This window comes from Bufo bufo, chromosome 5 (genome assembly GCF_905171765.1).
Source record: "Bufo bufo chromosome 5, aBufBuf1.1, whole genome shotgun sequence".
Lineage (NCBI taxonomy): Eukaryota > Metazoa > Chordata > Amphibia > Anura > Bufonidae > Bufo > Bufo bufo.
The window spans coordinates 433643273-433670497 of NC_053393.1; the positions used below are offsets into that span (position 1 = coordinate 433643273).

Genomic DNA, 27225 nt, shown 5'->3' on the forward strand with positions numbered 1-27225 from the left:
GGACTATTCATTTAGTAAAATAATGACTTTTCGAATATTAAGCAGAATTAGGGTGCATTCACACGACCGTATTTTTGGCTCCGCATCCGTTCCGCAATTCCCCATTCATTTCAATGGGGCCGCAAAAGATGCGGACAGCACACAATGTGCTGTCCGCATCCGTAGATCCGTTCCGCGGCCCCGAAAAAAAAGATAGAGCATGTCCTATTCTTGTCCACGGACAAGAATAGGCATTTCTATCATAGGGCCGGCTACAGTCACACGGCCGGTATCCGTGTTTTGCTGATCCGCAAAACACATACGGTCGTGTGAATGTAGCCTAAAAGGAACAGTTTATAATGCCATATTGTTATTTAAAATGTTTTACGCTACTCATTATGGTACTTCATATATATTAAGGTTCCCTTAACTACAAAGATATAAAATGCTACACAAATGCCCATGCTCGAGAATTATGGTGCATAATGTCATTGTTCATTATTGCACATCTAGCTTATAACTGTACAATAAAGTCTATAAATGTAAATGTGACGGGAGTATAACATAATGGTCAGATTAATAACTATATAAACATAGGGTTGGACTGACGTATCCTTTTATGTAAAAGGATTAGTGATGTCACCGCACCAGTACAATGACATCACTTAAAGGGGTTGTCCAGGATCAATTTTTTATTTTGTTTAAAGAGTACTCACTATTAAGAGCTGATTAAAGTTTCCCCAATATGTTTTTATGTATTATTGCCACTTCTAGAGGGCTCCGATGGTCCCCCACGCATTGTTTACATCTAGGGTTATCTTTGCCTAACTTCCTGCCGCACTGCCCAGGATCCCAGAGCAGCGCGGCATCACGTGGTTACAGCTGACGATCATCTCCGCCGTAACTCCGCCCCCTGATTAATATTCCGCCTCCTTCATTCATTAGAAAGTGCCATGCCCGGTGACGTCACAGGATGGGCGTGGCTTAGCACGATGTCTTCCAGCCAAGTCACCGCCCCTCCCTGCAATCTGCATAATTACTGAGGCTGATGGTGAGTCACTGGGCCGGAGGGGGCGTGGCTTAGCGCAAGGTCTTCCAGCTTAGTTACCGCCCCTCCCTGCGATCTGAATAATTACTGAGGCTGTTTGTGACATCACCGGGTTCCCTGCGAAGCAGAAGAAGAGGCTTCGCTCTGCAGCAAGGGACCCGGTACGTCACTGTCTATGAGAAAATCGGCACTTCCGGCTGAGAATTTGCTATATGAAAACAGGGCTTCAGACATGTGTGGCAAAGGTAGGATAGGCATGTGTGTAATATTTGTGTCACTGTTGTACACTTAGAACAATGTCCCCAATCCCGGACAACCCCTTTAAAGGGGCTTTCTCATCTCAGACAATGGGGGCATATCGCTAGGATATGCCCCCATTGTCTTATAGGTGCGGGTCCCACCGCTGGGACCCGCACCTATATCGAGAACGGAACACTAAAAGTGAAGGAGAGCGCACTGCGCATGCGCAACCGCCCTCCATTCATTTCTATGGGGCCGCCGAAAATTGCCGAGTGCTGGCTCGGCTATTGCCGTCTGCCCCATAGAAATGAATGGGAGCATGGGCCGCGGCACGCTTCCATTCACTTCTACAGGAGAGGCGGGGATTAGCGCTTGGTGGTGGACGGACCCCGGGAAATCTGGGGTCCTCCAGCCACAGCGCTCCCCGCTCTGTGGGACCCGCACCTATCAGACAATGGGGGCATATCCTAGCGATATGCCACCATTGTCTAAGATGGGAATACTCATTCAATGAGGTATACTGAAATAACTGTTAGAAAACCTTTAGAGGAACCTTGTTTTCTGTCCCCCACCCTGTACATACTGCATGGAGCATGTTTGGCATTCTAGACCGTTTTGTACAGATTTGACTAACTGGGCTGTGCCAACCACAGACACTATTTGTGCTTGATTCAATGTAAGAAATACTTTGCATAGAAAATACTGTTCACCTTTGCAAGAAACAGGTTTAACTAATAGCTAGAGACTGGGCGAGCGGTGCTGCTGACTACTCAGTGTAGAGCTGATGCAATTGAGACATCTGAGGACTGTAAGTAGGCCGTCTCTTATGTCTTTAGATCCATCGTATATCGATAATATCAATGTCACTTTTGTGTTTTATTTAATTAGATTTAGTTGCTTATTTTAGAAAACTGATGCTTATTTGAACCAGTAGCAATGTGATAGTTATGTTGACTTTGTTGACTTTGAAAAAATAATAATTTGACATTATTCCAAGCAAAAAGAACCATATCTAATACAGTATTTCCGTACTATATTTTCTTAGTGTGGAAACATGGCGAGAGAAGGACTGAGAACTCTGGTTGTTTCCAAAAAATCTTTAACCGAGGAACAGTATCAAGATTTTGAGGTACAGTTGGCTGTATATGAATTTCAGCTTTTTGCATTAATGTATGCCACTTTTAGGGTGCGACCATACTGGGTCTAAATGCTGTGAGGCAGCATATCCTAAGTATTTTACAGTACTAGCTATGTGAATGAGATTTTAAGAAATCTCATCCACACGCTGTGAAAAGAAAAATCTGCATCGTAAAGTGACCTGCAGTTTGGATTGCTATACATATTTGAATGTAAATGGTATTGCTGCCTAAGTAGTCTCCACTAGAATATTACTAATCTTTGATTTACTTAAAGGAAACCTGTATAATCATTTTGATTAGTGTATTATTAAAGAGGCTCTGTCACCCTGATCAAGTCTACCCTACCAGGCATATGGCCTCATAGGGCGGAAGATGCAGACGAAAAACATACTTTTATTTCTCATGTCAGTGGTTCGGTTGGGCAGAGAAAGTAACTTTTAAAAATATGCTAATAAGGAATTTGAGCATTCGGAGGCGGGCTTATGCCTTCCAAATACTGCTTCTGCGATGCCCGCGACGCCCCCGTTCATTGCTAATGCTAGCCTTCTGCACCTAATCAGGCCTCCATATCTTTTGATTAAGATTCTGCGCCTGTGCACTTGCGCACATATTTTCCGTTCTTCCAGGCTTGTGTGTGAAGGCGCGCGCGCACTAGACATACACACAAGCCCGGAAGAACGGAAAATACCCAGGAAGCAAGTGCGCAGGCGCGGGATCTTAACAGTAGACCGATGGGTCTAGCGCTGTCAATCAAAAGACATGGGGGCGTGATTAGGTGCAGAAGGCCAGCATTAGCAATGAACGGGGGCGTCGCAGAAGCAGTGCTCGGAAGGCATAAGCCCACCTCCGAGTGCTCAAATTCCTCATTAGCATATTTTTTAAAGTTGCTTTTTCTGCCTAACCGGACGACCGACATGAGAAAAAAAGGTATGTTTTTTTGTATGCATCGTCAGCCCTACCTGGCTATATGCCTGGTAGGGTGGACTTGATCGGGGTGACAGAGCCTCTTTAATAAAGCAAATTGTTGGAATCAACCTGGTTTCTTTGTTTTTAAACCTTTGAAATCAGAAGAAAGTTTAGTTCAAGAACAGAAAAAAATTACTTTGCACCTACCACAGGCAATTTAAAAGTATTACCACAGGGGTAGTGCAGAGTTGGTTCCATCTTAACTATTGGGGTGTCCTTTCAGGGAAAACTTCCTTGTCTTTGGACCCTCCAATGACTGCTGTCAATAAAGTGTACCTCAACAGCATGAGGGCATTTGCAGGCTTGAACTTAACCATCCACACCAGTAAAACAAAGTGAGACCCATTTGGGACTACTTGCAATTATAACTGATACACTGTAGGTGCTCATTCTGGGTGTTATAATTTTATCTAGAGCTATACACTTAAAGCCACATGTACACAACCGTAGTTTTAGTCCACGGATCGCACGCATACCCATTCATTTCTGTGTTTCATCACTGAGGTGCACGCACAGGCTCAATTCCATCCTTCAACCAGCCGGAGCTTGTTTTAGAAGTTGTGATAGTTACATGGAGAGAGCTGAAGCAGAAAGGACACACCTACTGAGCTGTGTTAGGGACAATGCTGTAGCATAAAGGACAAGCCCCTTTAACACATGGCCGATCTTTCTATCCCCATCCTGGGTTTTAACTGATATTTACCCTAACTGCTACTGGAAGTGCCACTAATGTTTTCCACAAAGTAGCGTTCACTCTCTAGATTGGAGTTCTAATTAGAAATACAATTACAATTACACCCTATTCTTCTTAAAAAAGATGCTGGAATCTCATTGGTCCCTATGGCCACCACTGACAGTATTAAAATAAGATTAAAGAGGACCTGTCACCACTCCTGACATGCCTATTTTAATAGCTTCATGCATTCCCCACGTACTAACAAGTAAGGGTACAGAGGGGTGGTAACCAGTTGGGGGGGTGTACCTGCACAGTCTGACTCTAAGTCTATCCAATCAGTGCTGCCATTTTCAGACTGTGCAGGGACACCCCCCCAACTTGTTACCTCCCCTCTGTACCCTTACTGAAGGCTAATAGCAATTCATTCATAACTTCTAGTAGAAATAAGAAAGGAATGGCACAACATAGAGCCATAAGAATAGATGTTCCAGAATTGTTATTACATGGGGAATGCATGAAGCTATTACAACAGGAATGTCAGGAGAGGTGACAGGTCCTCTTTAACAAAGAAGGAAGCAAGAGATTTTTCATTGTATAGGTGTACAGTGAGTAACTCTCTTAATATGTATCCTTTTGGGCACATGCGTACAAATGTATGTTTATTCCATGTCCGTTCTGTTTTTGTGGCCCGTATGCGGAACCATTCACTTAAATGGGGTTGCAAAAAAAAACGGAAATGACTCCGTGTGCATTCCGTGTCCGTATGCCCGCATGGCCATTCGGCAAAAAAGTAGAACATGTCGTACTATTGTCCACATTACGGACAAGGATAGGACTGTTCTATTATAGGGGCCGGCCCTTCTGTTCCGCAAAATGCAGAATGCACATGGCCGATACCCGCAATTTGCGGACTGCAGAACATCCAACTGTCATGTGCATGAGCCCTTTATTGTACATTTATGGTTATTTTTCATTGTTAACAAATGATTAGAACTGTTTTACTTTATTTGTGTTCAGAATCGGTACAACCAAGCCAAGCTAAGTATACACGACAGAGCTCTAAAGGTGGCAGCGGTGGTAGAGAGCTTGGAAAGGGAAATGGAGTTACTATGCTTAACTGGTGTGGAGGATCAGCTACAGGCCGATGTCCGGCCCACCCTGGAGATGTTAAGAAATGCTGGGATAAAGGTTTGTGTCTCTGTTGATTGTCAATAAAGGCTGGTCAGAATGTAGCCACCTTGATGCCCGAGAAGGGGTACATTTGCTACTCTTCTAAAAAAAAAAGTGCTGATGAATTTGCTTTGCTGTGCCATATGACAAATGTCCCCAATGCCATTAAGTGCAGGGACAATAAATACAGGGTGGCCCACGAAAAAATTGTCATCTAGTATGACAAGATGACAATCCACATCCCCTGGATGAACTCAAGGAAAACAACACTATCTGCAGCATCACTGCTGAAGAGCAGCAAGCAGTATCAGCCGACATAATCCAACGTGCCCAAAGATGCATAGGTGGGAACGGGGACCACTTTCAGCATCTTTTGTGACTTGTTGGTAATTTAAAAGAAAAAAAATCCACTTGCTCGTTCATCTTGTCATACTATCGCTGGAGGCGGGCTACTTTTTCGTGGGCGACCCTGTATCATGCAGCCTGTGAAAACTTTCAGTCTCCTGCAGAACTTGGTGCAATTAAGTTAAAATTATCATTTTTTCATTTTCTTTTAGATATGGATGCTTACTGGAGACAAGCTGGAAACAGCAACATGTATAGCAAAGAGTTCTCATCTAGTATCACGCAACCAGGACATTCACATTTTCAGACCAGTAAGTCTTTTGTCACAAAAAAATAGTTATTTTTACATTACACTGTTAATGGTACAGTTAACACCTTAAAAGGTCACTTGGCTGGCCCTGTAAAGGGGATCTTACTTACCTGTTTCCTGGCACTGTCTCCTTGCTCATTCTCCTCCTGGCCTACAATGCTGTGCTGGGCTCCCTCATTGAAAACATTTGGTTTGATATCACCTACAGCCAATCAGTTTCCACAGCGGAGACCTGATTTGGGCAGCGCCGCAGCAAGTGATTGGCTGCAGGCGATGTCAAAGTAAATGTTTTCAGCAATGGAGCCCAGCTATCACGTCTGATATGGCAGGTAACAGACTTGTGGCGCAGAGGGGAGGGAAGGAGAGTACCCTTTCACTAGGGAACCCCTAACTCACCTAGCACTGGCACCTACCTGCCCTGACGTTCCTAGACAGGCTGCTAACCCGTACACCGATTGCGTGCCTCGTCCCTGGCTTACCCTGAAATAAGCCCTAGGTAGTGAATAGGGCGGTGGGAGCACTAGTCCTTACCACTGACACCTAGGGTAACAACAGGTAAAGCACAAACACCACAAACAATCCCCAAAGGGAGACAACAACAGGAGTGAACCGGAGATCCAACAGCTCCAGTTCCAACACCTCCACAGCAACTCTAACTCTACTAGAGGTCAGAATAGAAGATCTGGAAAGAAGGTCTATATCTGGCAATATGGGAAGCAGAAAGGGAGAATATATAGTAGCTGGGAGTGGCTGACAGAGAACGGCTGAAAGGAAAAGCTACAGATTCCTAACTGGGACGAAAAGGATCGCAAACCTAAGCAGGAGAACCTGGACCGGAATCCATTCCCACCACTAGGTCATGGAGCAATCTCTTGAAACCAAGTGAGTAGCCACCCACTGCGACTTTCTGACCCCAGGCACAACAGGGTCAGCGATAGGTCGTGACACCACCAGAGCTTCGCAGTCTGGGAGGAGAAGGAGCAGGAAAGCAGGTAAGTAAGATTCCCTGTACAGGTCTGGCCAAGTGGGGGATTTGCTAATAACTCCTCCATTCTTGCACAACCTTTAAGTGATAAGATATTCTTCTTAGGAGAATTTCCTTAAAAGAAACGATCAGTTATGGAGCGGGACTTAGTATTTGTGTCCCACTTGAGACAGAATAAAACACTGCCTATAGTTTCACACACAGGGAATGCACAGTGAAATGGCTGATCTCATGGGACACAAATATAAAAATTCTTTATATATTTTTAGTCTTAATTGCAAAATGAAATACAAGTGGATTAAAGACAATGAGGGGGAATCTCTGGATTCCTTTTTTGAGGGTGGGGGTGGAATGTTTTTTCTAGTGTTTCTCCAAATCTTCATTATAGTTGATTACTACATCTTATTACTTTTATCTGATATTGCAGACCATCGATGGCTCAGGCTGCAAGCTATGAAATAACCACAAAAAATGCCATGTTTCCTAGTCTGGAAGCCTTGAATGGCCCTGTAACAATGTGTGCTTTTATGGCACCTTCAATTGTTTGGCTGTTGTATATCATTAGGAAGATGAAGTTGGAAGTCAACTATATTGAAGGTTGCTAGAGCGTTGTAGTCAGACCTAATTAAGTGACGGTACATTGTGAACTAAATACATGAGCTGCACAAAACTCTCTCCAGCTTTGATGGTGACTAGGCTGGTTAGCTCAAAAATAATTATCTAGACTTAACACAAATGTAGCAGACTCTCGGACATGAGAAGTGTATGGTCTGCAAGATGCTAACAGTTGTTCCACTAGCAGAAATCTGAGATAAAGCACCGCCACTCTGGTCCCAGCCGCTCCAGCCCCTGCTAGGCCTGCAGCAATGACATCAAGTGACCACTGTCCTCGGCGGTCACGTGCTGTTTATGCAGGTGTGACGACTGAGTTCAATGATTAGCGGCAGTGGTCATGTGCACAGTGGACGTGATATCAATACCACAGGCCCAGGGGGAATCTGAGCGCAGTGCTGGAGCGGTGATACATTTAAAAATTGAGAGTTGTTTTTTGCCTTATTTTAGGCAGCCCCCCCTGTTCAGTGACGATTTTTTAAAGAGTCTAGGAAAACCACTTTACAAGTAGTGCTAAGGTAGACATCTTAACCTTTACCTATCATTTATGCATGGTTGGAGAGTGGAGTTTTTCCACTGTTGTACTGTGTACATTGATTAGTCAGACATTGTGTTCTTTATTATGTACAAGGAAGAATTACCAAAGGGCAGATAATTAAAGACATAAAATATATGAGAATATGTGAAGCACTCCTTAGAATATTTTAAATAATAATTATTTTTTAAGGCAGTGCGGAGTAGGCAGCAATTTCTTATGCACTTTTAATTATAACTTGGTTTTATGTCCCAAAATAAAAATGGCAAAGTTGTTACGACTGCTTGGCTCGCCTTGATAAGACATATGTCTGTGTCTCGTCTAAATGAAGCACTTTTCCCAACAGAAATAATTATTAGAATATCATTTACATGTAAATGCAGTTTGTTGTGAAACATCAGAATAGCAGATTAGGCCCTGCAGACTCCTATTTGCAATTAAATTATTAATGCTTCTGATAAAACTTCAGATCAATTTTTGTTGACCTTTTCGTAAAGTAACATCGCAAATTAAGTTTCTTGAACAAAATCTATTTACTTTGCGTTTTTCTATAGCTTATAATAAGTAGGGAAATGACAATTATGTTAATTTGCCAAGAAAGAACATTAAGAGAAATTTGGAAAGCTAATCATTTGCTGACAGTTTATTTTTTTTTGTATGGTAGGTATATGGATCCACAGAAATATTTTAGAAAGATATCAGTAATAGCATACTGCCAAAAATATTAGATGCAACACATTTCTTTAGGGCAGTGATAATCCGATATTGATATCAATATGGACAAGATACAGCTGCTGCCAGTGGTTGGCTGCCCTAGTTGCATGTTGGATGACTGGTCATTAAAAGGGTTGTGTCATAAACTGTCATAAATTTCATCAATTACTCTATTCCTTCTTGGATTTTATTTTATTTTTTTAAACTTACCTCATTTGCCGTTACCGTATCTCTTATCCCCCATGCTTGAATTCTACTGGTTCTTCCTGGTTTGTCATGTGTCTGATATCCCATCATGCCTTAGGGCAGTGAGGTTTATCCTGACATCAGCCGGACATGTGACACTAACCACTCCTCTTGTTCTTACCAATGACCCTTGTGCGTCCTATATTACAAGGCTCCATTGCAAGATGTAACCAAAAGCAACTTGATATTTACAGTGATAGGCTGAATATTTTAGAATATGGCAGTTTTGATAAATGGAATTTGGAGAATGTGATATAACAAAAATATCTGTTGGGCGGGATACCTTTTATATTAGTGACACAATCACCTGGTGATACGGGAACTGCATTACACTTAAAATATAATTTTTTATTTTATTTTATTTTTACCATTTTCAGGCAATTTAAGGGTCCATTCAGATGTCCATAGTGCATTGGGGATCTGCAATACACTCGGCCGACACCCCCATAGAACTGCCTAAGAATAGGATATGTTCTATTTTTTTTCGGAGCCGCGGACCGGAAGATCGGGGGCGCGCTCCGGAAATGCAGCTGCGGAGAGCACATAGTGTGCTCTCCGCATCCATTCCGTCCCCATAGAGAATGAATGGGTCCGCACCCGTTCCGCAGTTTGTGGAACGGATGCTGACCCATCATACGGATGTGTGAATGGAGCCTAAGGTTTGAAAAATATGTATATATTCATTCTTTTTTTTTTGCAGGTGAGTAGTCGAAGTGAAGCTCACTTAGAACTAAACGCTTTCAGAAGGAAACACGATTGTGCCTTAGTGATTGCTGGAGATTCCCTTGAGGTGAGGTTTGTTCATTTTGTTTTAATTAAGCTATTATTATCACGCATGACTATTTATCATATGATAATTAGATTTCATACATAGATTTCATTTGAGATTCTGTATTACTGTGGACTGCACTCCATCGTAGGTAGAATTGTTATCCTACACTATAAGCGCCTGTTCCATGCAGCACAATAAGAATAAGGTCTGGGAGGATCGAAGCCTCGGCATAGTGTCCCTTTTTCAGTTGATTCCTCGTCCAACTGGCAAATTCTGTTTGTGTAAAAAAAATAATTAATTCTGCCAATCAGGCATCATCTTGAAGAGTGCTTTGGATGTAAACCTTTTCTTATCTGTGGTGAACTCCTTCAAAAAGCACCTTCCAACCACACCTTGAGTGCAGCCATCTTGGATTATTTTACTGTGGCCTGCAGTTCCCATGTTTTACAACCTCTGTATTTACTTCTGGCTTAATTATTGTTCACATGCTTCTTAAATGCATCCTATAGGTGTGTTTGAAGTATTATGAGCATGAATTTGTGGAACTTGCCTGCCAGTGCCCTGCCGTAGTGTGCTGCCGGTGTTCACCAACACAGAAAGCTCAGATTGTGAAGCTCCTACAGCAGCATACAGGAAGACGCACCTGTGCCATAGGTAAGAGGAACCAGACATTTGGTGTGCATACAGGTCCGCGCAGCCGCAGGAGAGCCATACAGATACAGCAGAAAACTGGGCCCTATTCATTTCAAATTGAAAATGTGCAGCTTCACTTTGAGAACACAATTGATTATATTCTCTACATTATTCAGATTTGAGTATCTTTATTTAGGTGATGGAGGTAATGATGTGAGCATGATCCAAGCAGCTGACTGTGGCATTGGCATAGAGGGAAAGGTAACATTTCAGTATTTAAGTTATGTTTTTTCATTGTTAAAGGAGTTGTCCAAGTTATATTTATTGATGACCTATCCTCAGGATAGGTCATCAATATCCGATCGGCTGGGGTCCGACAACGGGCACCCCCGCCGATCAGCTGTTTTAAAAGAAGGCGCGCGCCGTGCCAGCGCCGCCTCCTCTTCACTGTTTACCTTCTCGCCATTGCATCTGCAGGGGTGAGCAGGTGTAATTGCACCCACGCCGTCCCATTAGAATGAATGGAACGGTTAGGTGTAATTACACCTGCTCACCGCTGCAGATGCAATGGCGAGAAGGTAAACAATGAAGAGGAGGCGGCGCTGGCACGGCGCGCGCCTTCTCTTCAAACAGCTGATCGGCGGGGGTGTCGGGTGTCGGACCCCAGACGATCTGATATTGATGACCTATCCTGAGGATAGGTCATCAATAAATATAACTTGGACAACCACTTTAAATGCTAAGAGAAATAATAAAATGTGACTTGGTTTGGGAACCTTGTGGTAGTGAACTTGTAGGCCTGTAATACATATTCTGTTTTTGTCTTCTAGGAGGGGAAACAAGCTTCCCTTGCAGCTGATTTTTCTATAACCCAGTTTAAACACATTGGCAGATTACTAATGGTGCATGGTCGAAACAGCTATAAAAGATCAGCAGCACTGGGTCAATTTGTCATCCACAGAGGCCTTGTTATCTCCACTATGCAGGTACCTCAACCCCTTCTGCATTACACAGTATGAATACATATTACATTAGTTTGTATTATACTCTCAGTACCTGAATTGCCCATGCTACCTCTAGGGTGGGACATTGCTGGGAAGAAAAATTCCCGTTTGCATCCCTACGGTCCATCAGCAGGATACAAACTGTTTTATGGCAGTTTGAATCTATAGACCACAGGAGTTTGCTGGCAGGTTTCGGGGCGACCACAAGACGGTAGACTTCTCTATGACTAGCATGCACTATCCTTCAGGAGCTATTGAACTATTGATTGCATGTCATGTAATGGTACATATGGCAGTTTCCTGATTTATTAGCCAGTGTACCCTCAGTTGGGTGGAATGGAGTTAGATTTGAAAATATGATGCAGTTTTCACAGCTGTACAATTGTGAAATATACCGTTGGCAATTAGATGGCTATGATGACTATTTTCCCACTTGTACTTGTAGTTTTTGGGTACTATCTTGGTGCCCAGATTTTTATTATTAGAAACAGATGCCCATACTTCTCTTTAAAGGAAATTTGTCAGCAGAAAATGACCTAGCGTTTCATTTATGTTTTTATGTATTATATATTTTTCTTGTTGATAGCTTTTTCAATTTTCCATGTCAATTTCTATATTAAAAAGAAATTCCTAATATTCTGCAATTTTTGCATTGGTCACTATGGTTAATAATATCAAGACTTTCTGTTCTGTACAGATCACTTTTCAGCAGTCATCTCATTACCATCACAGGCTGGATTAAAATGACAGATTATTTATTTAATGCACTTATATAGCGCTGACATCTTCCGCAGCGCTTTACAGAGATTAGCATCACACTGTCCCCAATGGGGCTCACAATCTAAATTCCCGATCAGTTTGTCTTTGGAGTGTGGGAGGAAACCAGAGTACCCGGAGAAAACGCACACAAACACGGGGAGAACATACAAACTTGGTGCAGATGTTGTCCTTGGTCAGATTTGAACTCGGTGAATGCTAGGGGCCAAACCCCTGCGAACTTCAGTGATCACAAAATAGTAGGACCTAGAGTCCTCTGTGAGAATGAAGTGGTGGTGCCCATGTGTGATCACTGCTCCCTTCACTGCTGGAGATGTATGCATGCTTATTACTTCTCCATTCTAATAGAGAACCCCGGGACCTCCATTTTCTTGATCGCCCTATTCTGTGTATAGCGGATAAGTGCTGTTAGCGGTAAGCCCCCTTTAACGTTAGGTCTACCCGAAGTCCTATGGCAAAGCCCTGATAACACAACCAAATGTCATATAGAACCTGCTACCTCTGTTACTATAGAGTTACAATAAGGTATAAAGCTCTCATGTTGTATAAAATAAAACTTGAACCTGTACATAGGACAAATACGGTGGGAAGTTTTCGGCGCAAAATGCACCAGAATTAATGGCAGCAAATAAAGTGAAATAAATGGTGTGCCCCAAATTATTTTTACTTCAACCTCTAGAAGCTCTGAAAAGGAAAGGACTAAAATAAAATAAAATCTCTTTTATATGTGTGTATATATTGACCAGTCAAAAAATGGACCAATCTCCAATAAGTCATTGGTGGAATTCACAGTTTTGTGTTGCCTTTCTAGCGTGCATGTAGTCCTTTTCACCTTTACATGGTTTGACATCTAGACTGTTTATTAAAATATTGAATAGGTGACCTGTTAAAAATGGCAATTTTACTCATTTTTCATTTCTTGTTTCCATTTAAGGCTGTGTTTTCCTCAGTCTTCTATTTCGCATCTGTTCCTTTGTACCAGGGATTCCTAATGGTAGGGTAAGTTAAAACTAGTATTTAGTTGGTGACAACTTGGTAACAAAACTATTTTTGTTTGATTACATCAGGGCCAAGATCAGTTGGTTGCCTTTTAATTATGTCTAAAGGAAAATGTTATAATTAGTTTTTCCCATATTATTCATGCACTAATAGTTAACATGGTGAGGGAGCAAAAAATAATGCCCTAGAAAAAAACAACAGATATTTTCGGGCAAATGAAAGTAATTGACACTGGAGGGGTTCTATTCAGCTGTGTATCCACACCGGGTACATGGTGCTTTTCTCATTGACAGTAATGATGAAGCAGGCAAGTAACAGGCATGTGATCTACTGATGGAAGAGTCGTGAAATAATCATTTACCGTACATGTTTGTGTGGTAATTGTATCTCATCAAGAATGTTGGAGAAATGCGGTAATTCATAAATTGCAACTTACCCCCTTGCAGTTCTCCTTGCTGCCTCCTCAGCAGGGCTCCTCTTTTGCCTGAATGCACCATGACATGTGTGCTGTTTTCATGCCTCCGATTTTCTTATGTGCTCGACCAATGGCTATTCCAGCTGTTTTAGTCTTATATCCCCTCAGACAGACACATATGCCAGTTAAAAGAGCTCTTATAAAACAAAAAAAATGAAAAGTTTAATATGTTTATCTACCCTCGTGCTGTCCAGGATTTTTTAAAATAAATTCCAGGAAAAAATTCTGCCAAATAAAGTTGATTTCAATTACTATTTATTTTTCTAAGGTATGCAACCATCTACACAATGTTTCCGGTTTTTTCATTAGTACTGGATCAAGATGTGAAGCCTGAAATGGCTCTGCTGTACCCAGAGCTTTATAAAGACCTCACAAAGGTAGGCGGTACGAGGTTATATATATATATAGTTATATTTACATTGGCTTCTGTTTATGAGAGAAGCCAGAACGCCCTGCTGATCTGTTGCAGGACAGACCCCATCTGCTTATAAAGTGGTCTGTTAGGGTAACTGTTGCATTATTGGGAAAAACAAAACTACTGATCTTGGTCACATCAGGACCAAGATCAGTTGGTTGCCTTTTAATAATATCTAAAGGAAAATGTTATGATTAGTTATATAACAATCCTTGTATGTTCATTTTCCATTCTACACAGAAGAATGGAACAGTTTCTATTATAATAAGGAAAGTGTACATCTCATATTACTGCCAAGATAAAAAGATCAGTGGATATGTTTGGTGCACAATAAAACAAAACAAAACTTTTTGGGCTGAGAAATTAGAACCAACATCAGGTCTTTTTTTTTTTTTTTTTTTTTTTTAATTTGTCTTTATTTTTATTTTAGAAAAAGAGAGAACATAGAATTGATACATAGTCAATTAATAATCACTTTAGTGTATAGTATATATAAAAATATACCACATATCACGACCATGTACATAGCATAAAAAACAAGAACACATTCCTATAACCCCCCCCCCCCCCCATTGGCTGTCGTTCCCCTCAGTTCAGTCAGGAAAAGAAACACGAAACACAAATAACGTATTTCTACGTGGCTCTGCGTGCATCTCTCCGATTCCTTTCAATCTCTTCATATATTTTAATTTGCTGAAAGTATATAGCCCATTCCCTTGACGAGGGCGGGGCGGCAGCGCCCCAATACCTGACCAATATGACCTTTGCTACCATCAATCCTCTCATCCAGATCCGTCTGACATACGAGGGAACTTCTGTTTCTGAGCCATAATCACCAAAAATGACTATCAAGATCCCTGGGTTATAATTCATTGAGGATTCCTTTTGTAAAGCAAGAAAAACCTCATCCCAAAATTTCCTGACTTTGCTGCAGCTCCAGAGCAAATGGACATAATTCGCATTCAGATATCCACATTTAGGGCAACAACAGGCCCGATCCCTATTTTGGGGAAATTTTCCCTGGATTTTAGGCGTATAATACAGTCTATGGAGAATCTTAAATTGTATTAATCTATGGGCACTGTCGGGTATTTATTTCATATAAGATATGAAATCATAAAAATTATGATTTCGTATTTTTATGAAATATGAAAAATTAAAAATTAAAATTTTTATTGGCGGACATATAAACGCCAGTTCTTTTATTGATGAGATCTAAAGTTAATTTGTGCAGATAATGAAACAGGGTGCAATTAATTATATAAAATATAATTTATTACAAATAAATACATGCAGTAAAAATGGCATACAAATGAATACAAGGATAATATCAAAATTGACCACAAAATGATGCTCCGCCGTTTACGCCGGGCTTACTTAATTTAGTACACCAAGTACAATACAATGTTATTCAAATTATTATCAAATTATTACCGATTATTAAAATATTATAATGTAACAATAACAACAAAACAATAGAAATGAATCTGTGGAAAATTCCTTGTGCTCAATCAAAGAATATGGCAGTAAGAGACATCTTATAAATACGCCCGTTGGCCTAACTACGGATAATAAAATCCGATCAGAGATTCCACTCTGATAACAATATTACAAGAATTCTAATGATGTGCACGTTCATTAAAATTTCCCATAAAATTACTGTTTTAACACTATTGACCCACTAATAATGGGGTCTCAACGATATGCCAATTGGAGCGATTTATAATTACTGCAAAGGAAATAAATTATACATTACCCCTGGCTTTGGGATAAAGAGCTTTTAGAATGGACTCAGCTTTCCAAGGTTCAGATATGTCCCGTCCTATGGTATGTTCCTGACGTGTGAAGTGATGCTGATGAATAAATCTTTGTAAAGAGTTCCGTTGTGAAGAAGTCCTTGTGAAGTTTTTCCTTTTGTGAAGTTTGTGAAGTGTTTGAAGAAGTCCCTGCTCTCCCAAAAACTGGATCAGATATCCCCCATCCTTATCTATGCCCATCCCCTCTTGGAATAGGGATTACCAATTAGATAAGGTGGGTGTGACGTATGTTAAACATGGGGATGATGTCACTAATTGACATTCCTAAGAAACTTCTGGCCATCTACCACTTGATGGCACTGTTGTATCATATAACAATTTTGAATATTTTAAGAATTAACATATATACAGATTGTTTTATTACTACTTAAACTTTGCCCTTTCACACCTTAAATCAATTAGGAGGGGCTCTTTCTGACACTTTGCTCAGACTGACTGGCGGTATCAGAAGTTTCCCTAATCCCTGAATTTATGGGGCAGATAGGAGTAATGATGGTTTTTCTGGTTTGTGTACCTTAACTGTCTTCAGCTATTGAGTAATGATGTTTGAAATAACATCAGCTCCTCTAAAATAAACCCTATTTAAGAAATTTCCACTTAAACACATTTTATATCCCCTAGAATATACCCTCTCAGTGAGATATAGACATATAAAGATACATTAATAATATTTGGTTATAATACATCAATATTACATAGTATATATGAATCATTAATAAGTTCAAACGCTAAATAAATGCACACAGGAATATATCTATATGCGAATATATGTATAGATATCTGTTCCACACCAGATGTGTTTTATGGACGTCTCTTATCAGATCATGGTTTAGCCATGAAACACCCATTGTTCCTCAGACAGACAAGTTTAGAGAAACCTGTGTAGATAAATCCATGTCTCTAAACAATAATAAAAGTATAGTCTTCTCTATATATTCACTTTTAACACATTGAACTTGCTATGAACCCATCTTGGTTTTTTTTCAGGTTCATGCTGATCACATGCTGTTAAAGGCAATGATCATCCATATTGAATATAGTATCATCAGATACATTGTACACTTATGAAAATGCACAACAGCACTGTAAACTGTCGCCCTTCTCACGTTCCTATAGATAGTGGGCCACTGTAGGGGAGAGCAATTGAGCTCTTGCTCCCATCTACTTGGGCTTTTAAAAGGCGTTACAGTTGCCAGTGCTCTACGAAATTTGGCGTATAAGCTAGATAGCTTCACCTTCGCATCCTTCTGGGCGTCACAGTAATCAAAGAAAGTATTCTCTTGTGGGAAAATACGGCCCCTATTCCTAGAAGCTTCGAATATATGTTTCAAGCGTGCATACATAAATAAGTCTAATGATGAACTATCAATTAAACCAAATTCTGAAAGTGACTTAAAGTGACCTAAATAAAATAAGTGAGACACCCTGCTGATGCCTTTACGTGTCCAATAACCAAAATCAATAATTTTACAAAATTCCTCTAGCCCCTCGTTCCTCCACAAAGGGGTGAAAGCAAGCGGGCCGGGAACTTTAAGTATCTCCTTTAACCTATTCCACACCCTCTGTAGTGAATAAGGGATCAACAGCGACTTCCTCATTCCCATAATCCCTGTTTCCAAACATGCAAAAATGTTATCTATTGGTTTATTAATAACTTTATTCAGAAAACGTATAAGTAGGTTCTCTTCTCCATTACAACACCGTTGAATCTGTGCACATAAATAATAGCCCTGAAAAAAGGGTAATGAAAGCCCACCATCCACCTCTGACAGGCATAAATATCTCTGCTTTATACGCACCCTCTTTCTGCCCCAAATTAAGTCATTGATAGAGGTCTCCAATCTATGGAAGAAGATGTCATCAATCCAAATAGGAGAGGCACATATTGGGAACAGAACCATAGGCAAAATAATCATCCTAATCAATGCGATTCGATCTATCTGTGCCAGATTCAATTTTCCCCCGAGCGCCAACCTTGGTCCTAACCTTATCCAGAACTGGGGCCAGATTAAGCTCATAAAACCTACTTATTGGAATCCCGATCTTAACCCCCAAATAATCTAAGGTATCATCAGGGGCCAAAACTCGAACTCGCGTCCCTACATCTACAGCTTTCCGGCTCAGCGGGAGGAGCGATGACTTTATCCAATTAATCATATACCCTGATAGTTTGCCATACTGTTCTATTACCTCTATAACATATGGGAGGATTTTATAACCCTGGTCCAAAAACAGAATCACGTCGTCTGCATATAGACTTATTTTGTCGCTCACTCCCGCGAGCCCAAAGCCCTCTATGGATTTATCAAGACGGATCCGACAAGCCAGCCGTTCTATAAAAAGCGCGAAGAGGAGAGGAGACAGGGGGCAACCCTGTCTCATCCCTCTCCGCATCATAACAGGAGAAGAACCGATACCATTGATCTTAATATATGCAACCGGCTGTTCATATAGCATTTGGGTCATTTCCAAAAATGGTTTCCCAAAACCAAAACAAGACATTGTATCCCAAAGAAAAGGCCACTCCATCCTGTCAAACGCCTTTGCGGCGTCTAATGACAGGACGGAGTGGTCCGCACTGCCCCCTACAGACAGATTCAAACACACCCTATACAGTGGGGGAAATAATTATTTGACCCCTCACTGATTTTGTAAGTTTGTCCAATGACAAAGAAATGAAAAGTCTCAGAACAGTATCATTTCAATGGTAGGTTTATTGTAACAGTGGCAGATAGCACATCAAAAGGAAAATCGAAAAAATAACTTTAAATAAAAGATAGCAACTGATTTGCATTTCATTGAGTGAAATAAGTATTTGAACCCCTACCAACCATTAAGAGTTCTGGCTCCCACAGAGTGGTTAGACACTTCTACTCAATTAGTCACCCTCATTAAGGACACCTGTCTTAACTAGTCACCTGTATAAAAGACACCTGTCCACAGAATCAATCAATCAAGCAGACTCCAAACTCTCCAACATGGAAAAGACCAAAGAGCTGTCCAAGGATGTCAGAGACAAAATTGTAGACCTGCACAAGGCTGGAATGGGCTACAAAACCATTAGCAAGAAGCTGGGAGAGAAGGTGACAACTGTTGGTGCGATTGTTCGAAAATGGAAGGAGCACAAAATGACCATCAATCGACCTCGCTCTGGGGCTCCACGCAAGATCTCACCTCGTGGGGTGTCAATGGTTCTGAGAAAGGTGAAAAAGCATCCTAGAACTACACGGGAGGAGTTAGTTAATGACCTCAAATTAGCAGGGACCACAGTCACCAAGAAAACCATTGGAAACACATTACACCGCAACGGATTAAAATCCTGCAGGGCTCGCAAGGTCCCCCTGCTCAGGAAGGCACATGTGCAGGCCCGTCTGAAGTTTGCCAATGAACACCTGAATGATTCAGAGAGTGACTGGGAGAAGGTGCTGTGGTCTGATGAGACCAAAATAGAGCTCTTTGGCATTAACTCAACTCGCTGTGTTTGGAGGAAGAAAAATGCTGCCTATGACCCCCAAAACACCGTCCCCACCGTCAAGCATGGGGGTGGAAACATTTTGCTTTGGGGGTGTTTTTCTGCTAAGGGCACAGGACAACTTATTCGCATAAACGGGAAAATGGACGGAGCCATGTATCGTGAAATCCTGAGCGACAACCTCCTTCCCTCTGCCAGGAAACTGAAAATGGGTCGTGGATGGGTGTTCCAGCACGACAATGACCCAAAACATACAGCAAAGGCAACAAAGGAGTGGCTCAAGAAGAAGCACATTAAGGTCATGGAGTGGCCTAGTCAGTCTCCGGACCTTAATCCAATCGAAAACCTATGGAGGGAGCTCAAGCTCAGAGTTGCACAGAGACAGCCTCGAAACCTTAGGGATTTAGAGATGATCTGCAAAGAGGAGTGGACCAACATTCCTCCTAAAATGTGCGCAAACTTGGTCATCAATTACAAGAAACGTTTGACCTCTGTGCTTGCAAACAAGGGTTTTTCCACCAAGTATTAAGTCTTTTTTTGTTAGAGGGTTCAAATACTTATTTCACTCAATGAAATGCAAATCAGTTGCTATCTTTTATTTAAAGTTATTTTTTCGATTTTCCTTTTGATGTGCTATCTGCCACTGTTACAATAAACCTACCATTGAAATGATACTGTTCTGAGACTTTTCATTTCTTTGTCATTGGACAAACTTACAAAATCAGTGAGGGGTCAAATAATTATTTCCCCCACTGTATATACTCGTGTGAATTTGTCGACCCGGGATAAAGCCCGTCTGGTCGGGATGCACCAGACTGGCTATAACCCTCTTCAAGCGAGTAGCCAGGATTTTTGCGAAAATCTTATAGTCGGTATTTAGGAGCGATATAGGTCTATATGACCCCACATCGCATGGGTCCTTATCCTTCTTCAAGACCATAACAATCACGGCTTCCCTTAATTAAGGGGGTAAAGAACCGAATGCACAGGATTCATTAAAAACCCGAAGGATAGGCAAGAGTGATTTAGCATGATACCTATAGATTTCAAATGGCAGACCATCTAAACCAGGAGATGAACTATACTTTAGGGCCGGGAGAATCTTCTGAAGTTCCTCCAAAAGAATGGGGGAATCCAACATTTTACTGGCGTCAATAGATAGCTGGGAGAGCGATAGTTGTTGGAGATAGTAATCAATGTCAGAGCGACTAACCACGGACTCAGATTTATATAGAGTAGAGTAATATTTCACAAATTCCTCTCTAATCTCCTCTGCTGATCTCACTCCAATTCCCTGTGAATTCCTAATTTCTTTTATAGTAGTGTCCTCTCTCTGATTGGCCACCAACCGAGCCAAAAACCCCCCCGTTTTACCAGACTCGCAAAAACGATTTTGGCCCTGAAATAAAAGCTTGTGTTGTGCCTTTTTATATAAAAGTGTCTTAAGCTGAAAGTTAGCCTCCTTTATTTGGGTAATAAGTTGCTCACTATGGCAACCAATCAATGCAGCACATAAGCTCCTTATTAAATCTGTAAGTTCTTTCTCCCTTCGTCGTGCTTCCTTTCTAAATCTATGGATCTTATTAAAGTATGTGAGAGTCAAGATTTTAACTTCTCCTGTAGTACACATTTGTCTCCACTAGATGGCAAATGTCAATTAGGAGCCTTATGTACATTCTCTTTGTTCTAAGATCAATTAGTGAAAGAAAGGAGGAGTTAAGTTGCTATTTTTCAAATGTGCCAATCAACTCAGGAATAAAGTTAGTAAACTACTCCCTTTTTGTCACAGAGCCAATAAACTTGCATCTAGGACCACCCATTTGTCTACCTCATGTTGCCTATATAAGTGTATGTAACTGTAATAAAGGATGTGATATTTTCCATGATACCAGCCTGCATTGGTCTCATTAGGGAAAGCTGTATGAGCTCATACTTATAATTCTAACTGATTTGGAGCCACACAAAAGAAGAAGTTGTGTCGTAGATTTTGCGACAACAAGTACAAACCCCGAATGTGGGCCTTCAACGCGTCCCACACAAAATGTATGTGTGTCGAACCAACGTTGAAGCCCCAAAATTCCTGAATATCCTGATCTACTCGGGACTGCTCCCCTATCACCTCAAACCAATGCGGGTTCAATTTAAAAGTTCTTCCGGAGGGTAGATCCTCCGTAAACGCAATCAGAACTGGGGAATGGTCCGAAATTCCATGCGGTTCATACCTCATCCTCAGGACGCGGCCGCACAGATCCCGACTTGCAAATGCCAAGTCAATACGGGACATAGACCCGTATGACTGGCTAAAGCAAGAAAAGATTTTTTTGTTGCCATAGAGGTGGCGCCAGATATCCACCAGCGCCAGCTCTTGGCACACAGCGATCAAAGGAGATCCACTGCGGCCTCGCCCGGACGCAGAGGAAAACCGATCCAACTCAGGGTCCAGTACTGCATTGAAATCACCTGCCACCAATAAGGCACATTGATTTTTAGAAGTTATATATTGGGCTAGATGAGAAAAAAACGTTAGTTTAAATGGCGGGGGGACATAGATAAAGGCCAGTATCACCTCCTGCCCTCTCCAGTACCCATGGAGAAATACATATCTCCCTTCCTTATCAATGACACTATCTAGTGGTTGGAAATCCAGCCCACGATGGATATATACACTAACACCTCTTGCATAAGAAGAATAGCATGCATGATACTCAAAAGAAGCCCATTTCCTTTTCAATGTAAAGATCCTATCTTCTATTGCATGGGTCTCTAGTAGTGCCACGATCGCAGGCAAATGACGTACCACAAGATCAAATACCACCGTCCTCTTCACTCTATCTCCCAACCCTCTCACATTCCAACATAAAATGTTACCTACCATAAGAAATGCAAGGAAATAGCCCCCCTCTCAGCAGAGAGGCGCGCACAGCCACGAAGAAAGAGAGAACGACAGCCAATCCCACCCTCAAACCCACCCCCAAAAAACCCCCCTGCATGGTTGACAGGGCATAGTACAATACCCATCAACCTCTCACCTTCCACCAAACCGCCCCCCCCCCCCTCATTAACCTCCCCCCTCACCCCCTCTTCAGTTTATTTCATAAACCCTTAGAATCCAACCATTGCGCCGCCTCAACATGTGTGGGGAAAAAACAAACAGAATCATTATGTACTACTCTTAATTTAGCCGGGTATATCATTGAGTACTTAATTTTGGCTGAAATCAGCCTTTTTTTAACCTCAAAGAAGGATCTTCTTTTGTTTTGGGTCTCTCGGGAGAAGTCCGGAAATATTAATATCAGATTACCATCAAAATATATTTCTGATACCTCTCTTTTTCGTCTAAGAACCCAGTCTCGGTCTTTTGAGCAGACAAATTTTGCTAGAAATGCCCTAGGGGGAGCACCTGGAGGAGGTTTTTTAAAGGGGATTCTGTGGGCCCTTTCCACACAGAAGGAGGATACGTCATAATCTGGCCCCAAACTCTCTCTCAGCCATTTCTGAATAAATTTTGACGGATCATCCTGTTCTACCCCCTCTGGAAATCCCACCAATCGAAGATTATACCTACGGGATCTATCCTCCAACTCAATCACCTTCCTTCTTAACCAGGTACGATCCTCATCTACTTCTACCAGTCTGTTCTTTAATACCCCGTTCTCTGCGGTGACAGATTTAACTGCGGTCTCCAATTCCTTAACCTTTATTCTCAACTTCGTCACCTCATCTCTTATTATAGTAACGTCCCCTTGTACTACCGCAAGAGAGAAAGTCAACTCTGCAACCGAGGTACTAGTAGCGTTTACAACTCCCAGTATATCCTGCAATTTATTATTTATACTCTCAAAGCCTTCACTATGCGAGGAACCGGTCTTTGGTAGGGCCTGCTCCAACCGGTCCGAATTGTCAGAGACTAACTCAGCCTGTGGGCCAGATCTCAGTACCCCTCCTCTAGTTTTAGGTGGTGGTGACTTCAGAAACTTATCTAGTCGAGCCTGTGGACTTTCCCCTGAACCACCTTTTGAGGAGGTCAGACCACCGGATTTACGGTATTTTGGCGGCATTTTTACAGAGAACAATATATTGCGTCTATCTACAAAAACCCCACTCAGCGATATCTCGTGTATACAGATCCCCACTTCTCAATAAATTAGCAAAACCCTATAGCAGGAGGGTACAATTAAGTACATAGAAGGCAAATAAACAGAAAATACAAAAAACTAATAATAATAAACACTGAGTCCTTATATAAACTACAGATACCCGTCATAGATGCAAGCTAGCTGGTTAGCCCCCCACAGAAAAGAATAGAGTATAGATGCCCACAGCTAAATCACGGCCATATAGCTATGGATTTCACAAAAGAGATCAGGCCCTTAACAGATTACCAAAGATCATATTTATATATCCCCTAAACAAAGTTAGTGTCTCTAGTTCCGCAGAAAATATTGAAGTGTCCAGAAATTTTCCAATTGCCAGTCCATCCATAAGAAAAAAGGCAAAGGCCAGGACTATAGGGCGAGGGGGATCTTTTATTCCTTATATAGTCCTCTATACCTTATGGAAAGGGGGGAGGGAGGGGGGGTTAGTTTATTAAACAGCGTAGCCACAGACTCCAACGAGCACCGCAGCTGCCACAGGGAATAAACCCAAAGCTCACAGCGGGAACAGCTGACCACAAACCATTAACAGTAATAACGCAGTAGGTTAGGGGACACCACCCCACTACCACCCCTCACCCGCACCGGGAGCCAGAAAATTCAAAAGTCATTGTTTCAGACATATTGAAAAGCGCCCCATTCCACCTGCGGGACAACTGGCGTCCGGCCCCGAGCCCCCACCTCCCCCAGAGGAGTCGAGATCCCGATTTGACTGGTATCCTACAAGCCCCGGTATCTTACCAGCTCCGATACCCAGCACCTCCCAGGCAGCCAGAGAGAAAGCAGCTGATCACAGCGAGGTGTATCAGGCAAGCCGAGAAATCCTGGCAGCACAGAACAGAGCGCAGCATCAGCGCCTGGCGCCCAGCAGATCTACAGCGACGGAGCACCACACGGCCGGTCCCAGCAGCAGGAATACAGCAGGAAGTCAAAGCAATCAGCATTCGGCATCCCCTCAAAAGGATCGGTATTCATCGGAGGCTCACCACAGGCACAAGCAGCCGGCTAGCTCCCTTTCAGAGCATCTGGGCTCCGCTAACCAGGTCTGACCAGGGGGCGGCGTTCTTTAGGATCCTGGCACCACATCGAAGGAATCGGCAGAGCACAGCGATGAGGCGGTGAGGCAGGGAGAGAGGAGCGGGCGGCCAGAGGCGGAGCGCGGCGAGCCTACGTCATGCCGCTACGAACGCCGTCTCTTCCAGAAATTAGAACCAACATCAGGTCTTTATCAATTGGAGAATGTAAAAGTTAGTAGGCTTTATGCCCAAGGAACTGAGGAGTAGGGTAGATGTGGATGGGTATTGGGGATAGAGGGCAGTTGGTATAGATCAGCTACGTGTTTCTCCATCAAGTTCAACCAAGGGATAGGTGGGGACACGAATCCCAGAAGGAAGTGAGACTCAGATTTCTACACATTTTCATAAGAATTAATGTTTTTTACTTAGGCAGTGCCCCCTTGTCTTTTGAGGGCATTTTACAACGGACTGTTTTTCACTATATTTTTTGTATGGTCCATTCATATATTTGTATAGGTTAATTATCTCCCTTCTCAAGACTTCTCAAGAAATAAAAAAAATCTCACAGTCCACCAGTTTAACATTTATTTTTTATTTTTTGGGGGGGCGCTTTTGCATGTGCCCGAAATAAAATGGAAGCAAAATCTAGTTATTCTCTTTTCACATCTGTGTAGGAGGCTTCACTTGTATTCTGGCAGAATAAATGGGAGCCATTATGTATATGTGAAGATGGTCTTAAAGGGGTTGTCCGAGTTACAGTATATTACATTTTGCCCCGTGCCTGTACATTGTATAAAATAAAACATAACTGTATTCTCACTTGTTTCCCCCTCACTGTTCTCAAAGCCGCACCACCCATCCTCCTCCTGTTCTCTGTATACAATACTGCAGTGGTGGTATTCAGCACATGATGGCTGAGGCTCATCATAGGCTGCGACGGTGAAGTGCTATGCACTTCATCGTCACCAATGCAGTCTTATATACAAAGAATGGGAGGAGTATAGGAGTTTCAGCACTGAGAATGATGCAGGCGAACCAGGTGAGTATAGAATTATTTTTAATTTTGTACTGTACATAGGGCAAATGGAACTCGTGCAGTAAGTTTAAGACATAGGTTAATGGTTAGATTCAACATTTAAAAAATGAAGTTATCAATATGGGGCTACCTCCTGTCTCTAGTCTATGCTACAATTTCCTTTTGTTTTCTAAGGTTGGCACATTCTTTGAATGAGGGAGGGGATCCTGCATAGGACCATGGCCTTCTCCTTTTTCATCCACGAGAGAAAAAAATGACGTCACAGGCAGGGCGCCACAGGGGCATAAACTGATAAAAAAAATTAAAAATTTGACCTATGTACAGTTGCAAGAAAAAGTATGTGAACCTTTTGGAATGATATGGATTTCTGCACAAATTGGTTGTAAAATGTGATCTGATCTTCATCTAAGTCACAACAATAGACAATCACAGTCTGCTTAAACTAATAACACACAAAGAATTAAATGTTACCATGTTTTTATTGAACACACCATGTAAACATTCACAGTGCAGGTGGAAAAAGTATGTGAACCCTTGGCTTTAATAACTGGTTGAACCTCCTTTGGCAGCAATAACTTCAACCAAACGTTTCCTGTAGTTGCAGATCAGACGTGCACAACGGTCAGGAGTAATTCTTGACCATTCCTCTTTACAGAACTGTTTCAGTTCAGCAATATTCTTGGGATGTTTGGTGTGAATCGCTTTCTTGAGGTCATGCCACAGCATCTCAATCGGGTTGAGGTCAGGACTCTGACTGGGCTACTCCAGAAGGCGTATTTTCTCCTGTTTAAGCCATTCTGTTGTTGGTTTACTTCTATGCTTTGGGTCGTTGTCCTGTTGCAACACCCATCTTCTGTTGAGCTTCAGCTGGTGGACAGATGGCCTTAAGTTCTCCTGCAAAATGTCTTGATAAACTTGGGAATTCATTTTTCCTTCGATGATTGCAATCCGTCCAGGCCCTGACGCAGCAAAGCAGCCCCAAACGGTGATGCCCCCACCACCATACTTCACAGTTGGGATGAGGTTTTGATGTTGGTGTGCTGTGCCTCTTTTTTTCCACACATAGTGTTGTGTGTTTCTTCCAAACAACTCAACTTTGGTTTCATCTTTCCACAGAATATTTTGCCAGTACTGCTGTGGAACATCCAGGTGCTCTTGTGCAAACTGTAAACGTGCAGCAATGTTTTTGTGGACAGCAGTGGCTTCCTCTGTGGTATCCTCCCATGAAATCCATTCTTGTTTAGTGTTTTACATATCGTAGATTCGCTAACAGGGATGTTAGCCTATGCCAGAGACTTTTGTAAGTCTTTAGCTGACACTCTAGGATTCTTCTTCACCTCATTATGCAGTCTGCGCTGTGCTCTTGCAGTCATCTTTACAGGACGGCCACTCCTAGGGAGAGTAACAGCAGTGCTGAACTTTCTCCATTTATAGACAATTTGTCTTACCGTGGATTGATGAACAGCAAGGCTTTTGAAGATACTTTTATAACCCTTTCCAGCTTTATGCAAGTCAACAATTCTTAATCGTAGGTCTTCTGAGAGCTCTTTTGTTCGAAGCATCATTCACATTAGGCAATGCTTCTTATGAAAAGCAAACCCAGAACTGGTGTGTGTTTTTTATAGGGCAGGGCAGCTGTAACCAACACCTCCAATCTCATCTCATTGATTGGACTCCAGTTGGCTGACAC

At 42.0% G+C, this 27225-nt stretch overlaps 1 protein-coding gene across 1 annotated transcript in view; it reads left to right on the forward strand.

Annotated features, from left to right (window-relative positions):
* The window catches only part of ATP9B (ATPase phospholipid transporting 9B (putative)), a 255314-nt gene that overhangs the window by 214445 nt on the left and 13644 nt on the right, over window positions 1-27225 (forward strand). Inside the window, exons 12-20 of the mRNA XM_040433993.1 lie at window positions 2313-2396; window positions 5066-5236; window positions 5776-5874; window positions 9666-9755; window positions 10247-10391; window positions 10567-10631; window positions 11201-11356; window positions 13086-13150; window positions 13894-14002. Of these exons, the coding sequence (XP_040289927.1) occupies window positions 2313-2396; window positions 5066-5236; window positions 5776-5874; window positions 9666-9755; window positions 10247-10391; window positions 10567-10631; window positions 11201-11356; window positions 13086-13150; window positions 13894-14002 (984 nt within the window). The remainder of the gene's footprint in view (window positions 1-2312; window positions 2397-5065; window positions 5237-5775; window positions 5875-9665; window positions 9756-10246; window positions 10392-10566; window positions 10632-11200; window positions 11357-13085; window positions 13151-13893; window positions 14003-27225) is intronic.